Source organism: Phalaenopsis equestris, unplaced genomic scaffold (genome assembly GCF_001263595.1).
Source record: "Phalaenopsis equestris unplaced genomic scaffold, ASM126359v1 Scaffold000761, whole genome shotgun sequence".
Lineage (NCBI taxonomy): Eukaryota > Viridiplantae > Streptophyta > Magnoliopsida > Asparagales > Orchidaceae > Phalaenopsis > Phalaenopsis equestris.
Window position 1 is genome coordinate 3,535,311 of NW_018165201.1, and position 13,452 is coordinate 3,548,762.

A 13,452-nucleotide genomic window follows, 5' to 3' on the forward strand; every position below is an offset into this window, starting at 1 on the left:
GAAGCTAAAAAGTTATCCTTAACCCACTTGAAGTTATACTTTTAAAAGTGTAAACTTCTTTTAAAAGGGTAATCTTTCTTTTGAGGATTAGATCATGAAGGAAATTTATTGTCTCCAAAAATTCATGCCCCGGACTCTTGTCGAGAGCTTTATATTTGGAATTTAGGGTCAAATTTTTAAAAGGCAGATGAAACAATAGATAACACATTACTCGATGGTTTTGTCTTCATTTTGCAAGGATTTTAAGATCTAGGGTTTAAGGTTTCACATAGGCGTAAGCTTTTATGATTAATTTCCCCTTTTGATAACAAGATAGAGCTTTCGATTAAGGCTAGTTACTAAACCCAAAATATCCAGCATATAACAACAACACACTTAGTTTTATGATATATAATTTACTATCGTGAGCTTAAAATGAATGATGAGGGAAATTATGACAATTGACAAACAAGATCTCATGCTTTCGTTGTCTTAAGACTTATGATCCCTGATTTACTTAGTCAGAAGAGGTAGTCATTCCAACCTGATTGAAGGTTCCTTTTTAGAAGCCATGAGCTGCATCGTCCAAGAGATATCTAGATCTGTGGTAGATATTTGCTAAAGGGCAAATTTAGGTCGAACTTGATTGACAAAGGAGTCTATGAGAATCAAATGTATATTTATAATTTACAACTCAAATGATAGAAAACTGTCAGGGAACATACTAGTTATAGATTTGATCGTAATTTAATGGTGTAATTTAACTATAGTGTTTGGTGATCAATCAAAAAAGCATAAGTGTTTGATTCGTCTACCTTATGTGGTGGTGAGGGCCAAGGTGGATGGTTGAGCGAATGCTCCTTTGTTGAGTCTGCAACCATGTTAATTTTGCTATTGCAGAGGAAAGTATAGATCGTCTAGACTGATTGGTGTATGCCTAATCCCCATGGCAATTTTGAAGGCTTGATAGTCGGGCGGAAGACAATCAAGGATGCATAGAATAATGTCTTAATTGTAGAGGGTAGAAACCACTGTTGTAATGTTAGTGACTAGAGTTTTCACAGTTGTATGGTATTGTGTTTGTTTCGTTGCCCATAGATGTGAACGGCTCGAGAATTTGAGACTCAAGATAGGATATTTTTCATTAGTGTGCTGTAGCGTCAGTTTGATATGTGAAACTTGAGATGTGTTCCATGGGAGGGGGGGGTGGTTTGTTAAAGATGGTTTTTGTTGGTGATGTCTATCATCTTAGTCCAAGATGCATTGTTGGAGATATTTAAAAAACAATAAAATAAAAGACACATTGTTGGATTGGCTCATATGCATGGAAGAGGATTCATCTATGTCTATTGAATGAAGCTTGAGTTAGGTTGTTGTCGGCTAGCATGCTTTGATATAACAACTTTGAACTATATTATTCCAAGTATAAAATAATGAATACAAAGCAGTAATCATTCAAGAGTTGCAGGGATAGGACTTAATATAAATGGGGAAGAGCTGTTGCAGGAGGTTAATTTGGCAAGCTGCTATAGTGCTACTCAACGGCAGTGATTGGATGAGGTTGTTGAGGATCAACAATGTGTATTTGTCTTGGTACTATTTCTTGTGCAGGTTTGTAGGAAAATACTCTTGTCTTGATTTGCTCAAGTGGGATGATTTGCTGATGAGGATATTCCTGTCTTTTTTATACTCGAAAAAATTAAGCCTATGTCTTTTTGCTTTAGTTATGGATGTTCTTGCTGGATAGTTATAGGAGGATGTACCTTGCTGTGTGGTTTTGCTGATTTTATCTTTATTGTGGATAAGATTAGAAAAAGAATTCAGGAAAATCTTGAATTATAGATGTCTGCATTGAAATCTAAAGGCCTTTGTTTGAGTAGATCTAAAACTGAATGCTTGGAAGGTAATTTTAGAAGTGATAGTGGCTCTAGTGGTAATTTTAGAAGTGATAGTTGTAACTGTGAGTGATCAAATCATTAAAATATGTGAATGTTTTAGATATCCGGGTCTATTGTTCAAAGTGATGGCGATATAGATGGGGATGTTATTAGTGGAATCCAGGTTGGCTGGTTTTATTGGAGGAATGCATCGACCCTATTGTGTGATAGAAAAGTTTCGCTTAGACTGGAAGGAAAGTTTATAAGATGGTAAGACCTGCAATGCTCTATGGCTCAAAATGTTCTCCTTGAAAAGAGAAGTATAAAACAAAGTTAAGTGTTGCTGAGATGAGAATGCTTAGGTGGATGAGTTGCTTGACACTTAGAGACAAAATGAGAAATGAATATATCCGTGATTAGGTTAGTTTAGCTCTAGTGGCAATCAAGATTAGGGAGAGTTGTCCTAGATGGTTTGGTCACATTAAACGTCGACCGTTTGTTGTTCCAGTTAGGAGAATAGATGTTTTAGATTCGGTTTATATTAAGAAAGACAGAGGTAGACCTAAAAAAACTTGGGCATATTATATAAAAATTGATCTCAACTTATTTGAATTAAATGAAAATATGACACTCAATAGGACGCAATGGATAAAAATGATTCATGTAACTGACCCGACTTAGTGGGATAAATGCTTGTTGTTGTTGTTGTAGTATTAGGTAAGGTGCAGATGCAAGTAGTTGAATAAAAACTCTCTCATTTGCGGAATTTGTGTGCATACTACACAATTTTTATGTACATATCTAACATCTAAATTTTTGATATTATGCATACGACATTTTCTTGATCACAACAAAAGAGTAATGCCCGAAAGTTTTTCACTTCAAAAAGGTTAGTATTGGTGATATCTTTGATGGTTAAAGATTTGAGTGTTATAAAAGTTAAATATTAAAATCAGAACAATTTTGTGGTCTGTATGTAAATCGCCATTTTCTTTTTCTGTTTTGTGTTTTCTTTTGTCTTCAAGCCCTCTAAATATGCGAAATGAACTTCATATTTTAAGTAATAGTTATTCTAATTACTAAAGAGCTGTTTGGTTCGGTGTTGGACAACAATTCTTTTAAAATTTAAGGATTCTATGCAATGAATATAAATCAGAATTGAACTTTATATTCAAAGACGACGTTGGGTATTTTTCTAGACCAAACTGCCTGCGCCCTTCCAAGTCATAATCAATTGGGAACTCTATTGTAACTAAATTACTTTCTCCCTGCTTTGTTTCGATTGTCCTTTTTGATTCGGTTATTATTCTGCATTACCATAACTTAAAGGCGCATGCACAAACATACCTCCCAATTCCCATGTATTTACATATCTAACACCTAAACTTTATTACTTTTTACAATTATACCACTCAAATCTTTCATATCACATTAAAAATTCCAACATTTTAACTTCTAAAAACTGTTATGCACCTTTCCGTGCGAATGTAAAAATTGAAGTTTAGGTGTTAGATATGTAAATACATAGGAATTGCGTGCTGTGTATGTAAATCTTCCTAACTTAAATGGCATCTGTAGTGTGACTAAAATTAATTTCTCTTGTCTTGTTTCAATTGTTCTTTTTGACATGGTTATTAGTCTGTCTAACTTCATAAACTCCCCATTTTATGAATGTTTTTGCAGTACTGCCAGAAAAAGAAAATTACAGGGAAAATATATATCCAACTGAGGTGCTGAAGAAACAGTCCGTTACTGCTGGACTTGCCGCGCCCAAAATTAAGCCTCAAATTCAGGTCTAAATGCTTTTTTTCTTAACCTCCGCATTGGATGCAGATCCTTTGCTATTTTGTGATCAGTTCAATTTGCGATGGAATGGTTTTAGTAGAATCAATCTTCCATTGTTCTTAGGCATTAAAACTTTTAAGTCAATTCTAGTTATTGCTACTTTATGTTATATCTAGTATATAGTACTCGGGTTGTAAATGAGGCGAGTTTGAGCGAGTGCAAAGCTTGTTCATGTTCGGTTCTTTTATTTATTTATTTATTTATATTCCAAACGGCCCTTCAATAGTATGTTCGTGCTCGGCTCAAATTCAGCTTGAATAAATTTTAAAATAATAAAAAATATATTTTTTAAATACATTATAAAAATATATATAAAGGGGATATAATAAGTATTTTTTAATTAATTCCAGCGAAAATGCATCGAGATCGAACAAACATGTATTCACGATCGACTTGTTTATAAATTGAGCTTCGTGTTCGGCTTGCTTGCTTAATAAAAGAATCGAGCACGAGCTTTGTAGGAAAAATTATTGTGTGCGTTCACCGGATGCAGAGATGCGTGCGGTGAACCAATAAAAATACTTCCTTTACTAAAAGTGTATGACAGTAGGCCCCAATTTAATTTTTTTTTTCAAAAAAAAAAAAATTCTAATTGGACGTGCTGTCCGCACAGAATAAGAGCTCGTTTTGTAGTGAGTTGAACATGAACTATTTGTGAAAGGTGTCTCCTTTAGGAAAAATTATTGTATCAAGAGTCCTGATGCAGTTTTGCATCCAGGGTCTGCCACGTGTACAGACAAGCCCATCTTTGTACAAAAAAATAATAATAATAATACATGGGTGGGTCTGCCTGTACACGTGACATGTCATAATCAGAAACATGATGCAAAACTGCATCCGGACTCCTGATGGAATAATTTTTCCTCCTGCAGGGAACAAATTGCATGCCTTTCTATTCCGGAGTGATTTCAACTGTTACTGTCTACTATAGATTTTGTGTATGAAAACCTGGGTTGTTTGCTTGAATCATAGCCTTTTAATTTATATTTATTTCACAGATTCAACATGGTGGAAGGGACAGAAAGCAAGCACTTATGGTTCAACGAAGGAAACAACTCAACGAACGGTCAGTAGATGAAAACTGACGTTTTACTTCCTTTTGGGGCTGTTTGGTAACGTGTTTTGGTGATTTGGTAAATTGTGTAAATCCGGATTTAATAAAACTTACCAACAGCAGGATTTAGTAAATGCAGGATTTTAGTCAAAACTGTGAAAAAAATAAGAAACCAGATTTATGGAGTCCAGAATTTATAGTGGCGTTTTCACAGTCCAGCAAAAGTTAAGTTATATCCCACTTAAATCCATCACCAAACAGCCCTTTAGTTGTACTTCAGCTTTGTCATTTCAGTTACAGATTTCTTGCATTTTTTGGAATCCTTCTTTCACAACAGATGTTTTACTTCTAAAGATCATTCAGATTTTATTTTAACTTACCTATTTGGCCTTCGGTTCCTTAATTCATTCTGTTGGCCCAAAAATCATTCAATGATCTGCTAAAATTGATATTTCATAGATCATTCAATGTGGCATAGATTTTAGTGTTTAATTGTATTGCAGATTCATGTTTTTTTGTTGTGGTATTCAAGTTATTTTTGGGGGCATCTAAATGCATAACACCTAATTCTAGGGCTGTGAATGATTTGATTTCGAGGCTATCCAAGTGTGACTCGAAATCTAACCAATATGAAATATTATGGATCAAAATCATTAATGGGATCAAATAATTTGATTTTTGATTCGACTCGAACGGAAACCGATCAATTAATGAGGCGGCTCAAATTATAAACTATCCGGTTTCGCGTTGATCCAAGTGTGGCTCGAAATCGGATCAAAATGAAATATTATGGATTGAAACCGTTAATTGGATCGAAGAATTCGGTTTTTGATCCTGTTCGAATTGAAAACTTTTAATTAATGAGCCAGCTCGAATTATAAACAAGCCGGCTCAAATGCCATTTTAAGCTCGTGCGCCTGATCAATCCAGCTCGAACACAGATTCTTTAGGGCTAGGAATTTACACCACTGTCGGGCCAACAGCTAGAACTTGGAAAACCTGATGACTACGACTCCAGGCAAATGTCAATATCTCAAATTTTATTCCAAATTGAAATAAAAAACCTGCCCTAAATTGACATTATTGAAGTTTTTACAAAATTAGACATTTTAAACGACAAAACACAACATTTTTCCATCAAAACGTCCAACAGACTCAACACCAAAAGCAAATTGTAATATGCCAACTATTTTAGTCATAATAAATCTAAGAGTTTCAACAACAACAAAAGGGAAAAAAACCTCACTGCAAATCTGTGAAAACATATAAAGATTCATCAGAATGAATTAGAGATCCAACCAATGACGCAATGCAATAAAAAACGCGAGAATGAAGTAAGAAACTTATTACTAATTAGAGGGAAAAGAGAAGGTGAAGTCGGGGTCAGAGAGAACGAGATTAGGCAGTGAGCCAATGGCCGACGTAACCAGTCTCACTAGTCACCATCGAACGCATCACTGTGTTAGGTCGCCATAGGCTTGGTTCCTCACCTAGGGCTAGGGTTAGGGATTTCGAAGCAAATGTAATGGGCTGGGGCTGCAGTTGGGGCTGGGAGTCTGTGATATCATATTTCAAATTTTGCTTAGGGTTAACCACAACAGCAAATCATCCGCAGTTCGCGTATCCACCATTCATATATATGATATTGGTAATTAATTATCCAAATTTTGATCTACTTGTGAGGTGCTTGATTCGATCCAACGTGGACTCGAAATCGGATCGAAAATAAGTCTGATCGTGGCTACGCTCTTATTTTTCGATCCGAACTCTTATTCAAATCAATTTTTGAGTAACTCCCATGTATTTGCATATATAACACCTAAGCTTTACTTATTTACATTTGTACTACCCCAATCATTCTTATCGCATAGAAAATACCACCATTTTAAGTTGTGAAAAGCGAAATACACCTTGTCATGCATAGAGAATGAGGTATGTATGTAAAAATTGAAGTTTTGGTGTTAGATAGGTAAATGCATAGGAATTCCGCGGTATTATGTAAATTATCCTTTTTGTTTTTGTTAAGGTCGTGATCCTTGTAATTCAACTTTTATTTGTATTATTCTGTGTAAATAATTTCTGATTGCTAGTGGACTAGTAACGATTGAAGCAGGTTTCGAGTTTTGTTTGTTTCATGTTTTGTGCGCTACACAGGTGCATGGAACTGGAGAGGTCCGTGGAAGAACTTACACTTGAGGTGATGTTTCTACTATCAGATAAGATTCATTCTTCATTTACTTTATTTTTGTATGGACAACTTTGGGTACCTTTTCATTCTTTGCTTCAGTCTGTGAGATTTTTTGGGGGACATTTACGTGCGTAGCACAGAATTCTCATATATTTACATATCTCTCACCTAAACTTTCAAATTTGCGCACATAGCACTCAAATTTTTAATAACATTAAAAATAGCCATGTACATTGAAAATGTCCAACACTGATTCCTAGGATATCTAATGGCTCAGAAGATAGAAAGTACGACAAAGGAGAGTCTGCCGATATAAGACTAGGAGACATACTTATCTGATCCGAGCCAAAGTTGAAGGCCACCCGAGTCGGGAGAAGGACAAAAGGACGACCAATCGTTCTAAATTTGAACCAATCAGACTAAAACAAGACATATAAGCTAACCATTACAAAGAAAGCGGCCAAAGGCATCATCCTACTTTCCTGTTAATCCGACTTAAGAAAAAACCCAGTATCTCAATATCCCAAGCCATCCCACGGACGCCCCCGAGACTCCTCATTAGGGGCCAATAATAGTCATCCCATGAACTTTCCTCGTTGAGAAAAGAGGTGTCTATCGGGTTACAATGATACACCCTCTGCTTGATAGTCTAGTTTTGCTCTGCCGACTGGAGCATCTCATTCAGGGATCAAGGGTTCACAACCGAACTAGATCAACCAATCGACAAAGCTTAGCCGATCAAATCATTCATGTTGATCTAAAGTCAACTTGGCTCAACAAACTGTCAACGTCGACTCAGCCTAGCCGACTGAACTGACTTTATCGAGTTGAAGGCAAATGAGTTTAGTTGACTGAGCCAGAGAGTAGTCGAACAATAGACTCATATATGTAAAATACCTAGAATATCCAGTATAGCCCCCATTAATGCAAAATGTGAAATTTAATTTCACTATATTTTACTATCTTCCCTATAAAGAGGAAATTTTTTTTAGAAGATAGACAAGTTGTATGATTGTTCATTAATGCTCACTCCTCTCTGTCAGTCAGTCGCTCACTCCTTTTATATTGTACAAAGGAAAATGTCAGCATGAATCTTGAGATGTTTGGATGCCTTAGTTGACCTTGGCCTTGATGTTCGAAAAAGTGCCAACATGAATCTCAACCGGAGGCGAAGCACGATATTAACCCAAACCATTAACCCAAAGGAGGAGCTAGCCCCTCGGATCCTATGGTTCTATCAAAGACATCCCACATTATTCCTAGAATATCATCAAGAGTCAATAGGACAACAAGTCTTAACCATTCCTTAGGATCTCCTTTTCTAAAGGCAGCTATCTATTAAATTACAGTAACTCACCCTATGCCGGACTTGACCAACAGATAGGCACGATTTAGCCTACCGAATCAATCTTGCCGACCCCTAGCCAGCAGAAAATCAATCGGCCAAGCTTAAGAGGCTCTGAGCCCACATATGTAAAATACCTAGAATAACCCGTGCAATCCCCAACTAAAGCAGGGGCATAAATGTCTCACATATTGTCCTCCCCCTTTCTCTATAAATATGAGATCATTTTATGAATAAAGGGTTGCACAGTTGCTAAAAATTATTGTTCATTATTGTGCACTTCGCCTCCCTCCTCTCGCTCTCTCTCTCTCCACATCATGTCCCACGCTCTATTTCTTAGGCGTGATTCACGGCCGGATTGGATTAAACATTTATGCTCTATTCCTTGAGGTGTGATTTACGGATAAATCATGATTCAACAAGCCCTACTACCACTTTTTAAAAGTGAAATATTCTTTTTTATGTGTAGGTTTAAATGACCACAATGTTATTTGATCTCTCTCTCTCTCTCTATCTCTCTCCCGTTTTACACTTTATTTCTTGGGTGTGATTCACAGACTGATTCAGATTCAACACTGACGCTCTATTCATTAGGGTGTGATTCACGAACAAATTAGGATTCAACAAGTCATATTATCACTTTTTAAAAGGGAAATACATTTTTTTGTGTAGGTTTAAATCACCAAAATGTTATGTGTAACTATGAATGTTTAGCTGTGAGATATGTAAATACATTTGAATTATGCACCATGCATGTAAATTTCCCCTTTTTTTTTTCGGTTTGCCTCTTTTAAAAGGACTTGCCAATACTCAAGTTGGTCCAATCTAGGGTTGTAAATGAGTAGAGATGAGCTCGAGCCATTCTCAACTCCAGCTCGACTTTAACTATTTTCCCTCGAGTGCAAACTTGAGCTTGTGGTCGACCTCATTGAGTTCAACTATAATAGAGAGTAGAGATAATTTATTATGATTTATTATTCTCTCTGGAATATCATATATAGATATATTGTTTTTCTTTTAAATTATGATATCACTATTAGATTTTATGATGAAATCCTATCATGACAAAAACCAGCAGTCCTATCAAGATTTCAAAGAAACCAATGCATAAGATTCCTAAAATCATGTAATTTATGAGAGGTTTTGTCATCCTTATTTATAAAATAAGACTCGTGCGCCTGATCAATCCAGCTCGAACACAGATTCTTTAGGGCTAGGAATTTACACCACTGTCGGGCCAACAGCTAGAACTTGGAAAACCTGATGACTACGACTCCAGGCAAATGTCAATATCTCAAATTTTATTCCAAATTGAAATAAAAAACCTGCCCTAAATTGACATTATTGAAGTTTTTACAAAATTAGACATTTTAAACGACAAAACACAACATTTTTCCATCAAAACGTCCAACAGACTCAACACCAAAAGCAAATTGTAATATGCCAACTATTTTAGTCATAATAAATCTAAGAGTTTCAACAACAACAAAAGGGAAAAAAACCTCACTGCAAATCTGTGAAAACATATAAAGATTCATCAGAATGAATTAGAGATCCAACCAATGACGCAATGCAATAAAAAACGCGAGAATGAAGTAAGAAACTTATTACTAATTAGAGGGAAAAGAGAAGGTGAAGTCGGGGTCAGAGAGAACGAGATTAGGCAGTGAGCCAATGGCCGACGTAACCAGTCTCACTAGTCACCATCGAACGCATCACTGTGTTAGGTCGCCATAGGCTTGGTTCCTCACCTAGGGCTAGGGTTAGGGATTTCGAAGCAAATGTAATGGGCTGGGGCTGCAGTTGGGGCTGGGAGTCTGTGATATCATATTTCAAATTTTGCTTAGGGTTAACCACAACAGCAAATCATCCGCAGTTCGCGTATCCACCATTCATATATATGATATTGGTAATTAATTATCCAAATTTTGATCTACTTGTGAGGTGCTTGATTCGATCCAACGTGGACTCGAAATCGGATCGAAAATAAGTCTGATCGTGGCTACGCTCTTATTTTTCGATCCGAACTCTTATTCAAATCAATTTTTGAGTAACTCCCATGTATTTGCATATATAACACCTAAGCTTTACTTATTTACATTTGTACTACCCCAATCATTCTTATCGCATAGAAAATACCACCATTTTAAGTTGTGAAAAGCGAAATACACCTTGTCATGCATAGAGAATGAGGTATGTATGTAAAAATTGAAGTTTTGGTGTTAGATAGGTAAATGCATAGGAATTCCGCGGTATTATGTAAATTATCCTTTTTGTTTTTGTTAAGGTCGTGATCCTTGTAATTCAACTTTTATTTGTATTATTCTGTGTAAATAATTTCTGATTGCTAGTGGACTAGTAACGATTGAAGCAGGTTTCGAGTTTTGTTTGTTTCATGTTTTGTGCGCTACACAGGTGCATGGAACTGGAGAGGTCCGTGGAAGAACTTACACTTGAGGTGATGTTTCTACTATCAGATAAGATTCATTCTTCATTTACTTTATTTTTGTATGGACAACTTTGGGTACCTTTTCATTCTTTGCTTCAGTCTGTGAGATTTTTTGGGGGACATTTACGTGCGTAGCACAGAATTCTCATATATTTACATATCTCTCACCTAAACTTTCAAATTTGCGCACATAGCACTCAAATTTTTAATAACATTAAAAATAGCCATGTACATTGAAAATGTCCAACACTGATTCCTAGGATATCTAATGGCTCAGAAGATAGAAAGTACGACAAAGGAGAGTCTGCCGATATAAGACTAGGAGACATACTTATCTGATCCGAGCCAAAGTTGAAGGCCACCCGAGTCGGGAGAAGGACAAAAGGACGACCAATCGTTCTAAATTTGAACCAATCAGACTAAAACAAGACATATAAGCTAACCATTACAAAGAAAGCGGCCAAAGGCATCATCCTACTTTCCTGTTAATCCGACTTAAGAAAAAACCCAGTATCTCAATATCCCAAGCCATCCCACGGACGCCCCCGAGACTCCTCATTAGGGGCCAATAATAGTCATCCCATGAACTTTCCTCGTTGAGAAAAGAGGTGTCTATCGGGTTACAATGATACACCCTCTGCTTGATAGTCTAGTTTTGCTCTGCCGACTGGAGCATCTCATTCAGGGATCAAGGGTTCACAACCGAACTAGATCAACCAATCGACAAAGCTTAGCCGATCAAATCATTCATGTTGATCTAAAGTCAACTTGGCTCAACAAACTGTCAACGTCGACTCAGCCTAGCCGACTGAACTGACTTTATCGAGTTGAAGGCAAATGAGTTTAGTTGACTGAGCCAGAGAGTAGTCGAACAATAGACTCATATATGTAAAATACCTAGAATATCCAGTATAGCCCCCATTAATGCAAAATGTGAAATTTAATTTCACTATATTTTACTATCTTCCCTATAAAGAGGAAATTTTTTTTAGAAGATAGACAAGTTGTATGATTGTTCATTAATGCTCACTCCTCTCTGTCAGTCAGTCGCTCACTCCTTTTATATTGTACAAAGGAAAATGTCAGCATGAATCTTGAGATGTTTGGATGCCTTAGTTGACCTTGGCCTTGATGTTCGAAAAAGTGCCAACATGAATCTCAACCGGAGGCGAAGCACGATATTAACCCAAACCATTAACCCAAAGGAGGAGCTAGCCCCTCGGATCCTATGGTTCTATCAAAGACATCCCACATTATTCCTAGAATATCATCAAGAGTCAATAGGACAACAAGTCTTAACCATTCCTTAGGATCTCCTTTTCTAAAGGCAGCTATCTATTAAATTACAGTAACTCACCCTATGCCGGACTTGACCAACAGATAGGCACGATTTAGCCTACCGAATCAATCTTGCCGACCCCTAGCCAGCAGAAAATCAATCGGCCAAGCTTAAGAGGCTCTGAGCCCACATATGTAAAATACCTAGAATAACCCGTGCAATCCCCAACTAAAGCAGGGGCATAAATGTCTCACATATTGTCCTCCCCCTTTCTCTATAAATATGAGATCATTTTATGAATAAAGGGTTGCACAGTTGCTAAAAATTATTGTTCATTATTGTGCACTTCGCCTCCCTCCTCTCGCTCTCTCTCTCTCCACATCATGTCCCACGCTCTATTTCTTAGGCGTGATTCACGGCCGGATTGGATTAAACATTTATGCTCTATTCCTTGAGGTGTGATTTACGGATAAATCATGATTCAACAAGCCCTACTACCACTTTTTAAAAGTGAAATATTCTTTTTTATGTGTAGGTTTAAATGACCACAATGTTATTTGATCTCTCTCTCTCTCTCTATCTCTCTCCCGTTTTACACTTTATTTCTTGGGTGTGATTCACAGACTGATTCAGATTCAACACTGACGCTCTATTCATTAGGGTGTGATTCACGAACAAATTAGGATTCAACAAGTCATATTATCACTTTTTAAAAGGGAAATACATTTTTTTGTGTAGGTTTAAATCACCAAAATGTTATGTGTAACTATGAATGTTTAGCTGTGAGATATGTAAATACATTTGAATTATGCACCATGCATGTAAATTTCCCCTTTTTTTTTTCGGTTTGCCTCTTTTAAAAGGACTTGCCAATACTCAAGTTGGTCCAATCTAGGGTTGTAAATGAGTAGAGATGAGCTCGAGCCATTCTCAACTCCAGCTCGACTTTAACTATTTTCCCTCGAGTGCAAACTTGAGCTTGTGGTCGACCTCATTGAGTTCAACTATAATAGAGAGTAGAGATAATTTATTATGATTTATTATTCTCTCTGGAATATCATATATAGATATATTGTTTTTCTTTTAAATTATGATATCACTATTAGATTTTATGATGAAATCCTATCATGACAAAAACCAGCAGTCCTATCAAGATTTCAAAGAAACCAATGCATAAGATTCCTAAAATCATGTAATTTATGAGAGGTTTTGTCATCCTTATTTATAAAATAAGATAAATTCTTATCGTTATTAAATGTTTTTTTTTTTTTGCCCTTTTTCATTTTTGCTTGCTTAGAATGTAAACTTAACATTTGCAGGAACAAAGACTCAGAAGCGAGCTTGAGGTTGTTAAACTACTTAATGACAACTTATGTGCTGATCTTAAATCCGTTGGGAACATGGATGGTTTGTAAGGTTTTGTTTGATCTCTGTTC

The 13,452-nt window shown here is 36.3% G+C and overlaps 1 protein-coding gene across 1 annotated transcript in view; it reads left to right on the plus strand.

Moving 5' to 3' along the window:
- The window catches only part of LOC110031002 (protein MICRORCHIDIA 6-like), a 61,590-nt gene extending 48,147 nt beyond the window's left edge, over positions 1–13,443 (plus strand). Inside the window, exons 17-20 of the mRNA XM_020734018.1 lie at positions 3,540–3,649; positions 4,700–4,767; positions 6,910–6,952; positions 13,336–13,443. Of these exons, the coding sequence (XP_020589677.1) occupies positions 3,540–3,649; positions 4,700–4,767; positions 6,910–6,952; positions 13,336–13,431 (317 nt within the window). The 3' untranslated portion in view covers positions 13,432–13,443. The remainder of the gene's footprint in view (positions 1–3,539; positions 3,650–4,699; positions 4,768–6,909; positions 6,953–13,335) is intronic.
- Positions 13,444–13,452: the final 9 nt, after the last annotated feature.